Below are 20093 nucleotides of genomic sequence, written 5' to 3' on the forward strand. Positions count from 1 at the left end.
GCTGACATTGTTATGATATTGTTTTCTCGCCGTGATACACTGGTGTGATGTGTCATGAAAACTATGCGATCTCAATTTCACGTGGTTTATCTATAAAAACTGTTCTGGCTTGGTAAATTGTAAACAAAAACACATGTGAATTTGTGGCTGACCGGAGGATGTTTTGTCAACACGAACTCATTTTTGGTCAGTGGAAGAATGTAGGATGGACCAGCGAAGGTAATTCGAAGGCCAAGCACTACAACTTCTATTTAAATTCTTCTTAATCTTAAGTGCTTTAATAGAAAAAAATAGGATCACTACTTTTGGTCATAATTATAAAATGCTTTAATTGTGTACAGAACATTGTAACACAATTGTTGTGTAGAATATTACACCATTTGAGTGTGCAACCTTATTGCATTTTTTTTTTTGGTTTCTACTGGAAATCTTGCATCCTTTTTGCTTGGGCTGGCATTGGTTTGCTCCTCAATGCAAGTCTCAGGACTATTTTATTGAATAAACAAAGGCAGTCCCTCGAATTCCCAATTTGCTAAATTCTTTCTTTCCCTACAACACGAAACGTGATCCCTAAGCAAAGATATTTTCTTGGAGACGAATAAGCAAAATATATTATAACATTAGCCTTCACTAGCTAGTCAGCAGCTAACTACTCTTCCTCCAAGATCACTGTAAAAGCAAATGATTACCTTTTTTTTTGTGTCAGAGTATATAGAGCAAATAATGTCAGATGCTAAAACAAAGCTTTTGGATGGAAAATTGCAAGCAGAAAATCGACCCGTACCACTCAAATTGCCCCGAATCATGTTTCCCATCATCGTCGCGTAGCCTGCCATGCTAATGTCACCTTCCAAAGATGCCTCCTCCTCACCCATCTGGCCTGTGCTTATCTGGTTGGTGTTACCGTCCCAGCAGGGCACCAAGGGCAAACGGATTCCAACCAAATTTAAACGGGGAACAAAAAACGCAACGCCGTAACAGGCCTACCTGTGCTGTGCAGCAGCTGTATTCGCCGCAACCTCCTCCTCCTTCCTGTGGCTTCCTCCTCCTCCAACCCCTCCCCGCCTCCGGCTCACGGATTCCTTCGCCTCGCGAAATTCTCCTCGCCACCACCACCACCTCGTCCTCCCACGAATTTCCCTGCTCTAGAAGCTTCCCGGGACGCGGTTCGAGGCCTGGATCTTTGGCCCCGAGGCGCTGCTGCGGTTGCGTGGGGGTTCAGAGCCGGCGCGGGAGCTGCTGTGATTCGCCGGGGGCGCCGCGGGGAATGCTCTACCTCAAGCTGCCGGCGGGGGATTTAGGGTTCCGTCCAGGGGCGGCGCGGCGGGGATCCGGCGGTGGTGGGGCCTGAGGTGGCGCGAGCGGGTGATCCGGCGGAGGCCGGCCATGGCGGCGGTGTCTGCCGCGATGGAGCAGGAGGCGGAGGCCACCTTCCTGCAGAGCTTCGAGCTCCACGAGAGCGAGTCGGTAAGCCTACCAATGCGCTGGTTCAGCTCGTGTTTGCAGCAGCTGCTGCTTTGCCGTTGCCGTTGCCGTTGCGTGCTGAGGGAAGTATTCGGGCCTTCGGATCGGTTGATCCCGGATGGACCAGAAACCCAGAGTACACATTCGAATCCAGCAGTTATGAATTCTAGTATTCATGTCGTTGGGAATCGCTATTTCTCATCGATTCTTGCCTAGTGTTTTCTGAGTCAAATAGTGTCGAAGCTTCGCTGCAAAACTATGCTATTCCCATATTATCCGCCGTTGTGATGATTAGAATACTAGTTCTCACGCATGTTATGGGTATGGCAACATGTGTGGAAATGTTTATCATACAGAACCTTTTCTGTTTTTGTTCTACTTGTGTGTATGTAATGAATTCACATGGTACTCTGATCTGCTGACATATAGTAAAACGTTAGATTTAGCAATTTATTTGAAGGTAATGCAAAATTGTCCTGCTTCATATTTTAGAATCTGCCCTCCATTCCGCGATAACCTTATTTCTAGCACGATAGATCATCAGTTTCCAAAGTGGTGGACAAAGCAGATTAGTTTTTACTTCTGATCACATCTGCATATATATATGCCTTGTAAGGCCATTATTAGCAATAATAGGTACAGAGTTTAAGTGGTGCTGGATAGAATCAAGTGGGAAGGAGGAAAACTTCTAAGGCTTAGGAGTTTGTTGAAATTTCCCTCTGTCCTTTTTTCTGAACATTCCACCTGTAATCACCTGTTAGTCACCGTGTTTGCAAATCAGTATTCAAACCATTGATTGAATTGATTAATCTATCCGTTCAACAAATGATGCACTTCCTTATCACATTTGACATTAGTGCTAACTGCTAAGTATGTTTTGCTTTGCAGACACTTTATATTCTTGGAACTAACTCTGACAAAACACTTTGGAGATTACTCAAGATTGATAGATCAGAGCCATCAGAGCTTGTTATAGATGAGTGTTCTACTGTATATACTGAAAGTGAACATTATGACCTGCTGAAAGGTCTTGATGAAGACCACAGGTCAACTGGCGGAGTAAAATTTGTTGCAAAGTTTTACGGCATAATTGGTAAATTTACTTCTTTGTTTTACAAACTGAGAAACATTTAATCTGTATACACACATTTGATGATAAATTTTGTTCCCAGGTTTCATCAAGTTCCTTGGACCATATTACATGCTAATTATTACTGAGCAGAAAAAAATTGGGGAGATCTTTGGTCATCCAGTGTACCAGGTGACTAGGACTGCAATGGTTGAATTAGCAAATTCTAAGACAAGATCTACCTTTCAAAGCTCCAAGGATGAGAACAGGTTTGGTTTGCCTCATTTTAGTATCAAAGTACCAATGCTGTATCAATCGAGGAAAACTAGATGTATCAAAATAGTAGCTGTAGACGTCTACTATTTTCTTCATTAACTTAAAATGGTTGGATCAATCAAGGAAAAAAACAATGTGCAAAAATAAGTCTGTGGATGCCATTGTTTTTTAGCTTATTTAGTTTACACTTTTTATTAACTCAACTTGGCAGCATAGTTATTAGGACCGGACTGGTCATCGAACCGGTAAGAGCTTCGGTTCATTGGCTCATTGGTCCAACCATTACGAGCTGGTTGAACCGCTGGTTCAATAATCTTGGACTGTTTAATTGAACCGCCCACGAATACTTAAGAACCGGAGCATATATCCAGTTAACAATTAGCAATATATAGTCGATCTCAAATAAAACAGTAGATTAAGAAATCACTTTACACCACTGTCCGCATGTAAACTAAAACTGTTTTCTCTTAACACTTGAGGATTTACAGCTCCGTTATATCAAGTCTCAAATCTTTTGGTGCAAATTATTCAATTCCCGTGCAATTTCAAGTATAACCGCATTCCATTTATAGATCATCGTAGGAATTTCAATCACAAATATGTAGCAGATAGCAGGAAAAGGAATTTACATTCTAGCAATAGCAACTTGGCAAAAAGCAGTACCATCAGGTAGGTAGCACGCAGCAGCGATTCCCAGCCTGGCCCTGCTGCAGCCTGCGGACTGCCTTCTATGCCTGCTCACTGAGTGCTGCTATGCCGCACCCTGCTCGCCGCTCATGGCAGCGCAGCCACACCGCAGCCCCACTCACTGCTCAGGGCCTCGTCATCGGCTCGTTGCGCCACCGGCCGCTGCCTTGCGCGCTCCTCATGGCCGCGTCGTCACGCCGTTGCGCTGCTGCCTCGCTCGCCACTCACGGCCGCGCCGTCGCGCCGCTCGCTGCCACCCCGCTTGCATCGGCAAAGAAGAGGAAATGGCTCCTGCTCCACGCCGCCAGGCTCAAGGGAAGGATTGAAGTGAGAAGTCAAAGAGATAAGGTTAGCGCGTGAGTCCACCAGATGAAAATTGGAATGCACATCTCACTGGTCAAAAGCCATCCGGTTCAAATCAAAACCGTCTGGTTCGCCGGTTCAGTAGAAAACCGGCCGGTTCGTTCAGTTTTTACCGGTCCGATTGCGGGGTCGGTCTTTTAAGTGAACCAAGCCGTTGGAGGCTCTGGTTCGGTCTTTTACCGGTCCGGTCCTAATAACTATGCTTGGCAGTAGAAAACTTTATTGTCATCAACTATGTCCAAAGGCAGCTTATTTCTTTTTTAATTCAATTTCTCCAGATCTACAGCTAGCTACGTATAGTACTATTTTTTGAACCAAATAAAAGAAATGTGAATCATCCTTTCAAGTTTTTTTTTCTGCTGACACTGAATTATTGCAATTCTTCATAATATAATCTATCTCTTTATCTAATCCTGCAGATACAAGAAGATCTTGAACGCACTTGATCTTAGGAAGGATTTCTTTTTCAGTTATTCATACCACATCATGAGAAGTCTTCAGAAGAACTTGAGTGATCCACATCAGGAAGGATGGACCTTATATGAGACAATGTTTGTCTGGAATGAGTTTCTGACACGTCGGATCCGTAACTGTCTCAGAAATACTTTGTGGACCGTTGCATTGGTCCATGGTTTCTTTAAGCAGGTACATGCTTAATAAATTAGTCTCCTTTGAATCAGATTGTCACTTTTTAATGAGAAGATACTAGAAATGCTTTTATTCCAAAAAAGAGGTGCTACAAATCAGCTGGGTTACATCTGGTTGTCCTGTCTAACACAATCACATTGCTTAGCATTTATTTCTTCCCTCAGTTTCTGTACCGCAATCATTTCAAAAATAACATTCTTAGATTCTACCTCTGAATACTAAAAAAGGTCCTGTTGACATGTTTTAAGGATAAATTCTCAATTTCTGGGAAGGATATCATGCTTACACTCATTGCTAGACGCTCAAGACATTATGCTGGGACCAGGTTTGTGCTTGAAACTTATTTGTTAAATAAATTGTCTCCCCTTACTAGTTTGGCATGATGTTTGGGCTTACTGTAATGGATAATGAGCAGATATTTAAAAAGGGGGGTGAATGAGAAGGGCAGAGTAGCAAATGATGTTGAGACTGAGCAAATTGTCTATGAAGCTGTGCCAGGACCTAGTGAAGTAAGTTCTGTTGTGCAGAACAGGGGTTCAATCCCACTATTCTGGTCTCAGGAGACATCAAAATTGAATCTTAAACCTAATATAATTTGTAAGTTCCAAAACCTTTCTATGATTCATCCGTCACCAACTCAAGATTACCAATCAAAACCAACGCTTTTATCAACTTTGCGTGTAAAAGTTTCCCATTTTTGTCAGTGCATGAAATGGACAGCGATTATGAAGCCACCAAACTTCATTTTGAAAATCTTAGAGCAAGATATGGAAACCCTATCATTATCTTAAACTTGATTAAGGTGAGTTTACCTTCTTATTCTGGAGTAGCAGCATCTTTTCATTATATCTGTGCATGAATGATAATTTCTCCATGTCTTTGTTGTTTATTGGAAGACACGTGAGAGGCGAGAGTCTATACTTCGCCGTGAATTTGATAAGGCAATCAAGATAATAAACAAGGGCTTATCAGAGGAGAATCATCTAAGGTTCTTACATTGGGATCTTCATCAAAACTCTCAAGGGTATTCATTGTTATATTTCTCATTCATTTCCTATTTGTCATTGTCTTGTGGTGTGTTTTATCGAAGTATTCTGTTTCAGCAAACCTACAAATGTGCTTGATGTTCTACTGAAAGTGGCATTTCGGGCTCTAAGTTTAACCGAGTTTTTTTATTGTCAAATTGCACCAAGTTCGGAGACTGCTGGTCACTGGCCGACTCTGTTGTAAGCTTTTTTCCCAGTACTAGCTTGTTCACTATACAGTTCACCTCTGCTGCGCTACCTCAAGAGTTGGTACTACTGTTCTTTAAAAATTTAATTTGTTTTTTCATTCGTGCTTTATAGGAGTGGTCTTGATCCATACTTATGTGATGACAACAGCAATAGTGACAACACAGAATGCACTGAGATTGTTGGTGATATATCCCAAGAGGATATCTCTGGCAGCTCTGATTCCTCTGGTAATGCAACTGCAGAAGACAAAGTTGATAATAGTGAACTGCCACCACTAAAACCTCCAAAATTCCAAAAAGGTGTTTTGCGGACAAACTGTATAGATTGCTTGGATCGTACAAATGTTGCTCAGTATGCGTATGGTTTAGCTGCTCTTGGACATCAACTGCATGCGCTTGGTTCTATAGAATCTCCAGAGCTAGGTTTAGAAGCTCCCTTGGCCCATCACTTGATGCACTTTTATGAGAGTATGGGGGACACACTTGCTGTACAGTACAGTGGTTCGGCTGCTCACAACAAGGTAATTTTGCGGCATGTTCTTTGGTTGTAATGTCAGGAATGAGATATAACATTTGGTTTGGGGGATTTAGAACTGGTTAATTCATTAGCTTAAATTGCAGTATAACACATGAGCATACAAAGATGCTTGCACTAGAACCAGCATACACTAGAACCAATCATGGATGAGTTTGCTTGTTTTGATACCATTGCTTTTGTAAGGAAAGAAAAATAGTGTGTCACACTAGAGCCCTATCTGCTTAATGGACATCTGTAATTTGTACCATAGACAGACTTTCAAGATGCTAGACACGAAGTGTTCTCATGGGGCCACGGCAGCTGGTCTTTGGAGGAATATAAAATTGGAACTTATAAATACTGACACTAAGTTGGAAGCACATAATATGCTTACAGTTTTTAAACGCATAACTGTTCACTAAACCTTGATGAAGACTGATCATGGCACCAACATAACTCTATATGCAAAGGGGAAAAGTTATGCATAAAATAATGAACATCTTTTTATTACTCAAATCTCCTAATAACCTAGCAGTTCAATGATCAAGCTAAAACAAAAGGGCCCATTTAATTTTAATCCCATATTTTCAACTAGCTAAGCTACTCTTCCTCAAATGAAAATGTATCTGCATTGCTTTGTGGCAAGTCTTCTTTTTACCTCTATCCTATGTGCTGTTTCATGTTTAGCTGTTTGGTTTCGGCATTGCTCTAATTTTTTCTTTGATTTGTCCTTTTCTGAAGATATTCTCTGCAAAGAGAGGTCACTTGAAGCTTTTTATTCAGTCACAAGAGTTCTTCAGGACACTACAACGGCACTACAGCAACACCTGTATAGATGCTAACAAACAGGCTGCCATAAACTTGTATGTTTTACTGGGTATCAATGTGTGTTAAGCAGAGAGTTTCTTTCCTTTTATTAATGTGTTGTATTGTGCGCGTTAACTGTGTTTTGATGTTTTTTTTATTTATCACCTGGTGTTCCCCTTCTTGTAGATTTTTGGGATACTTTCAGCCGCAGCAGGAAAAACCTGCACTGTGGGAGCTAGAATCATCTTCTGGGGAGCATAACAATGAACTTTTTGATGACCACCCAAGGTAAATTAAAATTATATGTGACAACATAAGTACCTCTAAAGCCCTAAGTGTAGTGATGCACAGTGACTACATAAGTGGCTCATATTCGTGTTCTATGGTTCTTGTAATGCCTTTTCATGTGTTTTGCAGCCTATAGCATTTTGGAATATGAGCCTATGCTGATGTCTAGTAAAACTAGTTTATTTAAAGACATTTGTATTCAATGAACTAGATCTAATATTCTTTCTTGAGGTTGTACTTTTTTATTTTATTATGTTGGAGTATCTTCATGTTGTACTGAATATATGCACATGTGAAGTAATTGACAAGCAGAATTTCAATGTTCTGTTATCATTGTAAAATAAAAGAAACTATATCTTCATTGATTCATTATGTAGGATTGAAAAACTTCATGTGATTTAATTTTCTAAAAGAAACATTACAAATTATCTGCAGCCGTTGCTCTGTTGCCGAGTTACTTTTCTTTTTGAGAAAAAGGCAGGCTCAGTCCTTAATCAATATAAATGGCACTAAAATCCTTTTGTGAATTAGACTAGATAAAATAAAAGCTAGAGGCACCAGGGACCCATATTACTAAGATGTTTCCTTTACAGCTAATCCTACTCAAGACCACCATTTTCTGATCCTATTTACATGCTGGCCATTTTGTGTGTACTCTCCTTGGTCACAGTATGGATAGATCAAGGCCTCCTTCGGCAAGCTTAGTTGATTGGATTGAACAGTCTGTATCTTTTTTCATGGCGCATTAAGTATCCTCCTGTATTGATTGAAATTAGCTGACAATGATATCCTACTAAAGAGTACACAAGGGTGCTTTAACTTTTAGTGCAACCGTCCAAGCGGCACTTGTCATGATAAAGGCTTGGTACTGCTGTGCAGTAACTAAAAAAAATACAGTGACTGATTGGAGGTTTTAGTGTTTTTCAGTAGAGCTGAGGCCTGAGTTGTATTTTTCTTAAAAAAAATATCTTGCAGAATGTTTTTGAATTTGAAGCACTGTTTCTATTTATGTCTAACACTCTGATGAACACCATGAGACACGAGGAACTCCTTAGCACATCTGAAGATAACCCAAAGTTTGAACCTTTGAATGAAGCATGCATGTGGTAACTTAGAGCATCGTTCTTATCATTGACTGTTTATTTTGATGTTACAGTACATTGAAAAGAATAAAATCAGATGGAGGTTTTCTTCATGAAAGCAATGCATCTATATCTGGCTCGGGTCATTGCCATAATGAACCGTTGAGTGAATCACAGCCTGATGTTCAGAGTGGGTTACAAGTTCCAAATTTGGAATCTGATTCAGTTCATGAGAATGAAGTTTCATCAGGCTATGAAAGTGGGGTATCACACCTAAGGTAGATTTATGCTCGTTTAGGATTTTACCTTCATCTATCTTCTTTACAGTTACCAGAATAATTTAGTATGAGATCGTGAGAATGTGGTGGTTTAGAATTCATATAATGAGATTTCCTGTTTACTTGACAGCTTCTTTGTTCTCTAATATTTGTTTTAGGTATACTCCCACAGCCTCTGATATACTTCATGTACCAAGGGCTGAAACTGAATATGTCAATGATTCTGGTGATTCAAACTTCCTGGATCTTGAATGGCTCTCTACTTCAGGCAACTCAAGTGATGAAAGGTCAACTTTTCAACTTTTTTGCTTTATCATCTATAATTCTCATTTCTCATGCATAATACCATCGTAGCCTTCAGCAGAAAGTTTTCTTTGTAATGTTGTATGCACCTTTCTTTCTTTTAGGACCTGAGCTAGGAAAACTGACTGGGGGAAAGGAGAAAAAATTTGAAGGATAATTATAACTTGTCTGTGCTATTATTTATATAAAGTTTCCTTGCTCTTGCAATCACATAGCTTTTTCAGTACTAATCACAGATCTGTACAACCTTTTTCAGTACCATTTAATAAAATAGTATATCCTGAGAACCACGCTGGACATGTTTTGTTTTTCATGCTCCATTTCGCTTATTGCTGCTGCTTTGTAGACATCAACAGAAACACTTTTCTTTCCTTACAGTTTTTTGTTCAACTGTGCTTGAACAGGTCTATTGCAACTAGCACACCAGACGCAAACCTATCAACCGAGAATGTAATTAGTGGCATAACTCCTGACGTGGTGGTGAGGATATGGCTCAAAAAACCATACTGTCTATAAAACAATTCCTTCTGAGTATTTTGGTGCATTGGAATCTGTTCACAATTTTCTAGAAAGTTTAAATGTATAATTTTTTGTGGTGGTGCTTTTCAGGAAAACCAAGTTGCTGAGATTCAGGCTCAGAAGTTACCTGAGGATTTTGTGCAGTGGGTCAATCACGGGGACACCTTTTGGTTTTAAGATTACAATGATGCTGTCCCATATTCCCATGTATTTCTGGCTACCTGGAATATCCAGCTTCTCTTCCTGGGTACTCATTGGACGGATTTGAGTAGGAGATTAGGAGGTGAGAATGAGATGATGGTACAGCAGTTCAGGCATTTCCCTTGCTGTATGCCCGCACCATTCCAGAGTCCTTTAGGCAAGATTCGAAAAAAAAAGAGTCCTTTAGGGAAGCATAACATCTGTTTATTTGGTCACATCCTTTTTACTATGGGCGAGTAGGTAGATATACCTTTTCTTTTGAATGAAAATAGAAATAGGCGTGGTGATTATTATTCATCTGAAATTGTATCATTATTCAGGGAACTTCTATTTTCATGTGTAAATATATATGCTTGAGGTGCCTTTAGTGGAGGTGGAGAGCAAACCACCGTTTATTCCCCCAACATCTTTCCCCTCCTTTTTTGTTCTGGTCTCGCGGAACAGTCTGTTAAGAAAAAACTGCTTGGTTATCATTTATCATGTACAGTGAACTTTATTGCGAGCGTATATTCTGATGTCCAAAATGTTATATTCTTTGTCGACGCCTTTGGTCATTGGCTTCCTTTATCCATTGTCCAAAGAATAAGGCCTGGTTTGGTTCGTTTGCTTATTTTTAAGCACCCGTCATATCGAATGTTTAGATAGTAATTAGGAGTATTAAACGTAGACTATTTACAAAATCCATTACATAAGTGGAGGCTAAACGGCGAGACGAATCTATTAAGCCTAATTAGTTCATGATTTGACAATATGTTGCTACAGTAAACATTTGCTAATGATGGATTAATTAGGTTTAATAGGTTCGTCTCTGTTTAGCCTCCACTTATGTAATGGGTTTTGTAAATAGCCTACGTTTAATACTCCTAATTAGTATCTAAACATTGATGTGACACTTGCTTAAAAATAAGCAAAGGGAACCAAACACCCCCTAAGTCTTATTACTAAGAGCAAGGCTTATAGCAATTGCTACAGGTGTGGCCACATTAGGTGGCATTCCATCTCGAGGCAACCTGTAATTTGGCTGTATACTACGAGCGCTGCACACGCTCCAAACAAAGCCGCTTCTTCATTGCCATTGTCAATGGAATAGTCAGCCTCCGGATGGGCCTGACCAATTCTATGACAATGTAGCAAATTGACAATGTAGCAAACTTTTAGCAGTTGGAACATATTGGTTGCCAATACTGGTGAGAAGGAAGTTCTGCACGAATGTGCTGAGGTTTCATGGTTTTTTGAGTTTTCGGGTGTAACTAAACCTCATTACATTCTGAATGTGGCCGTTTATCTACGCAACACTGAACCAAGTACTTCCATAGGCAATCTTCTAAATGATTTGATTTTAACGATTTTTGTTAGTGACTTCTATGACATTCAGCCTGTCATACATTTTGATCACCAAGACAGACTTTATTGCCTCGACCTCGTGACTAGAATGATTCCTCATAAGGGAGGATAATTTTTTTTCTATAATTTCTTAGAAGTAGCAACAGTTCCATCAAATCTTCTGGGAGACCAACATTCCCATGCCTTGCATAAATTTCTTGCTCAATAATTTGAGCTAAAGCTAGCATGTCATGCCCCCTTCTGTTCCCACCTAGATCATGTAGTAGCCTAGATCATGTAGTGTATCAATATTTCCAAATTTCCTTCAGAAAGCCAATATCATCAACTCCAAATTTCCCTAGCCTCACATCACCGTCCAATGAGTAGCCTAGATCATGTAGTGTATCAAACCATCTGCAAAATGCACACCCTGTCAGCATTGCAGGCTCAGAACACTTGTTGCCCAAAGAAAGAAGCTAGAAAGAAAGAAACGAAGAAACAAATTCCTCAAGGTAGTTTACAAATTCGGCTCACTTAGGTGATTTGGAGTTCACTGTCACTCGATTTTTTTCCTATCCAATATGGCATGTGATGCCGTGTGTAATGTGGGAATATGAAATGAGATTCTTGTATAGCTACATGGTGGCGATTGCTGTGGCAGCCTACTGCCCCTTACTCACTAGCCCTAGTAAGCTTAATGAAGATTTTCTTTGTAGTTCTGAAATTTTTGCAGGTACCGATTTTTTTTGTGCGGGGACTATGCATTATATGTTCTTGGCTAGTATGATGTGTTTCTAATGCTGGTTTACTCTCATTTATGTTAGCTTAATATACTTCCGTTTACGGATTTATTTGTGGTAAATTACATAATATGCTAGATGTTAGGTTAGTTACATCCATTTCATTGCTACACATGCTACATCTCTCCTTTTTACCTGGACTTTGTGTCCATGTTATATGAACTGACTCACCTGCTCTGAGAAATCACGCGATCTTGTAAGACATTGCATTAATCAATTCAGTTTAATACAGTAATCATGTACTGAAATGACAATTATATTTCATATGTAAACTTTGTCTTCCTTTCAAATAAAAACTGTGGTCTTAGATGTTTTTATTTCCAGGATTTAGTATCAATGTAAATTTATATTGCAATAACTAGACTACATTTATTATTTTATGTATTTACTTTGTTGTATTTGATTCCTATTAATCAAATTTGGGCAATACTGTTCTTTGCATCCTTTAATTATCCCCTACGCTCTGATTTAGGTGATTTGATGGGTCAATTCACACATGTGAAGAAAGCCATCATATCACACTCAATTTATGGTACATACTAGATGTTGAAGGAAAGCAATACAAACTTCTAGAGCTTTTCCCACAACTCATGATCCATGATATTTTCCATGAAGGCACTAGATGATGTTACTATGAAGAAATTAGAATAGTGTAGAACATAGAGATTTCTCTAGTGAAAACTCTAGAAAAGGACACATGTCATTATACTATGAACTCCCTTGACCTATAAATAGAGGATCCCTTCCTTACCATGCCATTCAACCATGAGCATGGTAGATGAGTGGAGTATGGTAGAAGTAAAGGGTGAGTGCTAGGCTAGCCACTAAAGAGAGGGTGTTGTACACAAGAGTGTAATATTGTTGTGTTGTAATAAAGTTATGTTTCTTACAAGTGTTAGTCTCCCGGTTGAGCCATATAGTTTCTAAGTATTTAGTGCATAAGTTATGATCCATCGAAGGTTGGCTCTGTCACCCGGGAGTAGAAGGCATCTCAGTCGCTCAAGCAATGGAAGTTAAACATGTGCTTTCTAACATTCGTACTGATTTCTCTATACAACCACGCCTGAGCGGTCACATGCATTTTGTGACTAATGCGTCATACTTGCTATGTCGTATTTTGGGTTTAACTGTGTTGCATGGGTGGGTTCTAAATCCTAAAGTTAGTAGCTATAATTCACTTCAGATTCTCTCATGAAGAGTTGCTGAAGCACATCTGTGATCTAGAAAGATAAAATGACCAAGTCTGTGATGGTCCGCGGAGTTAATTCTTTGCCAGGAACAGAGACGAGATGAGGGGCAAGCAATCACCGATTTGCTCCGCGTCCCCCGGACGCGCTCGTCCCATCGCCGAAGAGAAGGGTGGCTGCAACTGCAACGCGTTCCACCCTCCCTGCTATAAATAGCTAAAGCTCTCCCCGCGCTGTCCTCCCTACCGAAATATTCTGACACCAACAGAGGAGAGGAGAGAACCAGCAAGCGTACGCCACTGCAACGCGTTCCACCCTCCCTGCTATAAATAGCCAAAGCTCTCCCCGCGCTGTCCTCCCTACCGAAATATTCTGACACCAACAGAGGAGAGGAGAGAACCAGCAAGCGTACGCCATGGCGGGCACGAACCAGGGCGTGGTTGCGGTGAAGCCGACGCTGGCCAAGGGGACGCCGTCGGCTTCGTTCCGGCTCCGCAACGGCAGCCTGAACGCGGTGCGCCTGCGCCGCGTGTTCGACCTCTTCGACCGCAACGGCGACGGCGAGATCACGGTGGACGAGCTGGCGCAGGCGCTGGACGCGCTGGGCCTGGACGCCGACCGCGCTAGCCTTGCCGCCACCGTGGGCGCCTACGTGCCCGAGGGCGCCGCGGGGCTGCGCTTCGAGGACTTCGACACGTTCCACCGCGCGCTCGGCGACGCCTTCTTCGGCGCGCTGGCGGACAAGGACGACGCCGCGGAGGGCGGCAAGGGGGGCGAGGACGAGGAGGAGATGCGGGAGGCCTTCAAGGTGTTCGACGTCGACGGCGACGGCTTCATCTCCGCCGCTGAGCTGCAGGAGGTGCTCAAGAAGCTGGGACTCCCCGAGGCCAGCAGCATGGCCAACGTGCGGGAGATGATCTGCAACGTCGACCGCGACCGCGACGGCCGCGTCGACTTCAGCGAGTTCAAGTGCATGATGCAGGGGATCACCGTCTGGGTTTAATTCAGCAACTCTTTTCTTATGGGTTTAATTCTTTGCCCGTGGAGTTAACTGATTATGCAATAGCACTACTTTTCTGCCGCAACAAATTGAATATTATTCACAAGCATTGTGATGTTGTATACATATATGTAACTGATGAGGACATTCGCAAACAAATGCCTGTAGCGGTTTGGATGTTGTTTGAAGAGTGCTAAAAAAAATATTTACTTCACCGAAAAGTATACCCCTGTCAAAGGACAGTCATGTGAAAAGGAGGCTAGGGAATAGTACATGAGGTTTTTCGGATGGAGATGAGACTTGGATGGAGAAATAAAAATGCTGCACGTAACAAAATAAAAAAAGAGAAAAGAAAGTTGAGGCAATCATCTCAATAAGGACAATCTCATGATGTGGCCGTCATCTCTAAGGAGAATCAAGATTAACGATTCTTTTATATAGTTATCACGAATTTTTTAATTATGTCAATTTAAGATATAAGTTTAACTCCCACAGGAATTATGTTTGGTTCATCTGTATGCAGCACAGTAGGTTCTGCAATTTAAATTATTTAATGACCTTACAGTTTCCTTTCTTCTGAACTGGAATTTCAAAAATCAAATACATAAATAGGAATTTCGAGTAATGTTTTGCGCTTCCTTGTGTTATTAAATGTGACTTTACTAAGTTGCTGTAGATCGGGCTTTTCTTTGCTGTCTGCTATATTGTAAGGTCATCTGTTACGTGATAACAAATTGTATTAGTAATGTCTTTTGTCGTTGGTACCATGCTATTTATGCAGCCGAATTAAGTTTAAATACGTTTGGGTTGTGAATATCCTTGTTGAACATTGTTGGCATTGGCTGATAAATTTACTTTTTTAATTATTCTTTCTTTTGATGAAATATGCTTTTACTATGTGACTGCCTTTTCTTTACCATTTAGCATTTAGATTGGAAGTGATTCTAAATTCTAATGTTAATATGGTGCACAACATCGTTCTTTAAGCCAACGATGTTCTAATTATGCACAGTAGACTTGACCGTGAGGTCGCGGTTGCAGTTCAGTTGATTGAGCACATAATGTTTATACCTTTTACATGATCTGTTTGCTGAATGTTGAAAGTAGGTTTATAAGACAATTTTATTTGCAACTATTGAAGGAAAGCAATACAAACTTCTATAGCCTTCCCCACAACTCATGATCCATGATATTTTCCATGAAGGCACTAAATGTTGTTGCCACGAAGAAAGTATAATAGTGCAGAACATAAAGATTTGTCTAGTGAAAACTCTAGAAGGAGACACATGTCATCATCCTAAGAGAGTACGAACTCTCTTAGCCTATAAATAGAGGCCCCTTCCTTGCCATGCCATTCAACCATGAGCATGGTAGATGAGTGGAGTATGGTAGAAGTAAAGGGTGAGTGCTACGCTAGCCACTAAAGAGAAGATGTTGTACACTCTTGTGTAATATTGTTGTATTGTAATAAAGTTATGTTTCTTACAAGTGTTAATTTCCCAGTTGGGCTATATAGTTTCTAAGTACTTAGTGTATAAGCTGTGATTCATCAAAGGTTGGCTCTATCACCCGGGATCACAAGGGTCTGAACTTCATCATAGGTTGGTTCCGCCGTCTGAAAGTTAGCTTCATCTGTTGGTAGGCTCTGCCACCCGAAAGTGAGAAGGCGGCTCTGCCGTTGAAAGAACCCATTGCACTAATTAACTAAAGATTAAAAGGGCTGATCGACTTCAAAGTAAATTGGTGTCCTAGTTGTAGGTCCTCAGATTAGTGGGTATTAAGACCACCTCAATTTCCAACACCAGATTTGAGTGATTTGAACCTCCAAATCACCTAAGTGATGAAAGACTCCAAATCACCCAAGCAGGATATAGGCAGACCCATTTTTTATGTTATCTAATATCAATTAAATGCTACATCAGCCACCAAAACAATTGGCAGGCAGTGGATGTGAGGTTTATGAGAACCTTTCAAAATCTCCACGGATCTTTTCTCAATTGTCACTGCACCAATCTAATTATGGTATCTTTTGTTTTAATGGTTTTTACAGTCTTTTGTTTCAATGAAAACTTCAGGAAGCTCCTGTGCACCCCAATGAAAAGCTATCTACAAGTAAAAAAGTATCGATTTGCAACTCTTGAACCATTAGTTTTTTATAAGTCTCATAGATGCAACATTTTACACTTTCATTCTTGCAGTCCAAAATCCTTCTTGTGTCAGATCTGAACCCGTTCGCTGAATTTGATGACGTGTAAGTTTTGTCTGGAGGAGACATTATCTTAGCCTTTTTAGTGGTGCAGCAGGTGTGCTAACACTTTTTTTTGTTTTTAGGGTAGATTTTTGTGAGCCTGATGGTGAGGTTATTGACGCCGACTTTCCTGTCGATGATGCTGGACAGAGTAAAGGCTTTTGCTATGTGACATTTGCCACAAAGAAAGCTGCCAAGAAGTTAATTTTGTTTACTTTGTTTCTGGTATTTTGTGGTCTTAAGAGCCAAGCAATTATGCAGTTTTTTTCCTGCTTAAAGTTCTGTCCTCCAAGTGCCCGCTAATACAAATCATGCAAATTTGTCTTCTTGAAGGCACGTCGTGAAATGGCAAGGATCTCGGGGGTTATGTTGTTAAAATCGAGTTTGCCCCAAAAGGTGCTTTCACTCCGCGTAGTAGGTAATATGAATTTAATATTTCTTCTGGTACTCTACTGATTTCTGCACCATTGCTGTTACCATTTGGTTATTAAACCGTAGACATGGTACCTTGGCAGGGATGGCAGCGGACCGAGGCAGATGTAGGGGCCATGGTTACAGTCCTTGCTAGTGCCGGTAAAGTTAATTTCTACTGCACTTTGAGCAGCATCTCGCGGTGCTACCGTACTGCTGGGATGAGTGGCAATCGCTAACTCGTGTACAAACTGTTTGTTTTGCAGAAAAAGATACCTTCAGCGAAGATGAGTGGGTTTAAGCTGTTTTAGAATCTGTCTTTCACTGTTTAAGTACAAATTGGGATGAAACCATCTACACTGTTTTCAAGATAGTGTATCTTGCATGTGGCCAATGTTAGATGGCTGGGCTGCAGCCTGCAGTGAACGATTAACCCGAAAAATATGTGTCCCGTTTGACTAAAGCTACTAAACTTCAGGTGCCGTTTGGTTGGTGTAGTTGTAACGTCAACTGATAAATCCACAATTCTTTATGCTTCAAAATGGATAGTACTGATCCTGGCGTCGATGGCTGATTCTCTTTGCAAGTTGAAATAACGGATAGTACTGATCAATTCAATCTGCTGTGCAGGGAAATCATTGCTTCAATTTGTGTACTCAATTTTTTGTGCGGTGTCCCTGCAAGGGATTTCTGCCGTATGGCTAGTGTTGGACCAGGCGCAGGGGTCGTATTAATACCCGTTATCAGATACCGTTACATGCTTCAACCAAACAAATCTCGTTTTCACTCGTTCTGTAACCATTCCCTCATAGCAGTTGCGAAGTGCCGGTTCTGCCCACGCCGGACGGAGAAGCGGTGTCCAAACGGCAACACGCACGGAGCAGCACCATCAGCACCGGGAAGTGCCTCCCGGCCGGCACGCTACCATCAGACCAAGCCGAGATACGGCCACGACTCACGAGCTGCGGCTGCGGCTGCGGCTGCACGAGTGCGCACTGCCGCGGCACGGCGGTGTGGACTGTGCTGGAGTGTTGACCCGTCAGGTGGGACGGACCCACCTTGCCTTTGGTCGTCGATCCACATTGCTCGACCCATATGGGGCCGTGGCGCAACCCCAAGCCCCAAGGTTATGAGCTTTGTGAGCTACTAGGCGTGCAGGCGGGGCTGGCCGCAACCCCGCAAAGCTTGCCGCTAGCGTATTTTTGCGGGTTCGCGACTGTCCACAAATGTTCGTGGACTTCGTGGAAGGAAACGATATATCCCGCATGGATAGGAAGATGGCTTGCTAGCCCACCACTCCGTGCGCATGCACGGCGTCTCCGGCATAAGAGCAACGCACCACAAAATTGTTGTATTGAGATTCATGGCTCCAGATGTTTGGACAATGCCAGGGCGGTATCACAATTGACGCCAGGTTCAGACGACTGGATTAGCAATCATGTGTTTGACGTCTCGATACAGGCACATTTTTCACAATTATTGTGTGATGTTTATTTTTAGCATGAGTGCTAAAAAGAGACACTAAAATTTTAGAAGCTTGAAAGTATCAGTACTACTCCGTATTGGATATATGTGGTTCTGCACCGATCCTTTTTTTTTCGAATCAATGCTTCCAATCCATGAGGAATGCAAAAGAGGAATAGTTCAGAGAAGAGGTGTTGGAACTAGCCCTAAGATCACTCACGCTCACGCACAGACGCAAGGAGGAAGATAAACAGTAATTTCCGGCGACGAACGCTGCGGCCGCCGAACGGCCTGAATCTTAGCCTGCTATTCAACTCAAAATGGACTCGAACGCCAACACCTGAGAGTACAGTGGCCTTTTATAGACCTGGGAACACACACATGCCTAGAGCCCGGACTCCATTCTCCCGGTGTTCAAGCTGTGATCTGCGAGATCCGGCACGTCGTATGCACCAGCTCCAACTTCACGCACGACTCGCCCAATCCTCACGCCACACGCACGCCAACTGACTCCGTCCCAGCTGCACAACGGACTTGCCGCACAAGTCGATCGCCTGGACTCGATCAAACCCAAACAAACTAACTGACTCAGCGTGGACGCACGCGACACGACGCACGCTAGGCACACACCATGGCGTGGTTTATTCCTAACGAACTCTCCCTAAACCACGACACGCCGCGCGTCCCGGCCTACAGGAGCGTCGGCTCATCGTCGGCGTCAGCGAACAACGCCTCCTCCTTCCTTGGCTTGGGACACTCCCTCGAGAAGTGACTGCGGACGCTACAGTTGAAGCACTTGCCCTTGCCGGAGCTGCGTCGACGCCTGCTTGCACCCAAACAGACGCTGCTCCCCCTGTCGTCGTCGTCGTTGTCGTCTTCATGGCCGCCATTACGGCCTCCCTTCCTGTCGCCGTGGCGCGCGCGTTCCTTCTCACGACGTTGACGCCGGCATCAATTGAAGTCGCTCAACGGCTGCAGAAGAAGCCGGCTTGCTCTGGTTGCTCTTGGCTGACGGACGAAACTGACGAAGTGAACGGGGAAAGCTTCAGAGTTGCCTGACACAAGACGTCTGCGGCAACAGAGTATCCTCTGAATCATTCATGTTTGCCCGTGAAAAACAAATAAGCATTTCTCAGCTTCCACCAAAGGCCCAGGGAATCCAAAATCCTAGCCAATATCTGTGGCGTTGGCGGATCATGGAGTTCAGGATTTGGCAGAGGAAGGGCCGAAGGGGTTGGCCGTTGGCCTGAGAAGAAGAGGAACACACGCTGCCACTCTGCCAGGCCGCGCCATCGGAGAGCTACAGGCTCCATGCACCCTCACCGTCTCTGGCAACCGCCGAGCTCTAGACTAGACGCCAGCCGCCACCGCCACCGTGCCCCCGGCCGGAATCGGGAAGCTCTGTCTTCACCCTCTCAAGCCCTAGCACAAGCGCTCCGGTCCGTTCCTCGTTGTTTCCCTCAGCAAAGGCCTCCGGCGCTCGCTTCGTCGGCAGTAGCCGAGGATCCGAGATGAGCGAGCAGCCGAGGTCGCGCGGAGGCCGGGAATGTCCGTCGCAGGCCGCAGGTGGGCGCTGCGTCTCCGCCCTCACGGCGGCAACTACGACCGGCGGTTGGTCTCGCTTCTGCTCTGCATTTTCTGCAGAATGATACCGGGCCGAACTGCGCTCGTCTCTGTATGCCGACCGCCTCCACCTCTGCCGGCAATGGCATGTCTCCGCGGCGGCCGCTACCATTTCCTTGTTCAGTTCGCCGGAAGTAGTGGATAGGGGCGGGTTCTCTGAGGTTCACAGGCCAGAGGCAACAGAGCCGTGCAAGCACATCAGAACCCGTAGCGTATACTCGGTTCTGAACTTCTGATGATACTACTCCATGGAAAATAAGAAGCAGACTGCAGTGTCTGAATTATGGAACAGAGATGGTTA

The 20093-nt window shown here is 42.9% G+C and overlaps 2 protein-coding genes across 2 annotated transcripts; both read left to right on the plus strand.

Annotated features, from left to right (window-relative positions):
* Positions 1-949: 949 nt before the first annotated feature.
* Positions 950-10232, plus strand: LOC101753561 (phosphoinositide phosphatase SAC2). The gene is made up of 16 exons (XM_004954088.2): positions 950-1467; positions 2353-2557; positions 2637-2802; positions 4279-4504; positions 4756-4832; positions 4923-5104; positions 5212-5309; positions 5404-5531; positions 5611-5733; positions 5854-6262; positions 7000-7121; positions 7252-7353; positions 8510-8713; positions 8872-9000; positions 9421-9496; positions 9626-10232. The coding sequence occupies exons 1-16, from the start codon at positions 1387-1389 to the stop codon at positions 9710-9712; spliced, it is 2415 nt and encodes an 804-aa protein (XP_004954145.1). The 5' UTR covers positions 950-1386; the 3' UTR covers positions 9713-10232.
* Positions 10233-13399: 3167 nt separating this feature from the next.
* LOC101753983 (probable calcium-binding protein CML32) lies at positions 13400-14123 on the plus strand. Its single transcript, XM_004954089.3, has one exon. It carries the CDS (start codon positions 13462-13464, stop codon positions 14047-14049), a length of 588 nt encoding a protein of 195 aa, XP_004954146.1. The 5' UTR covers positions 13400-13461; the 3' UTR covers positions 14050-14123.
* The last annotated feature ends 5970 nt before the right edge of the window (positions 14124-20093 follow it).

The sequence above is a fragment of the Setaria italica genome, chromosome I, assembly GCF_000263155.2.
Source record: "Setaria italica strain Yugu1 chromosome I, Setaria_italica_v2.0, whole genome shotgun sequence".
NCBI lineage: Eukaryota > Viridiplantae > Streptophyta > Magnoliopsida > Poales > Poaceae > Setaria > Setaria italica.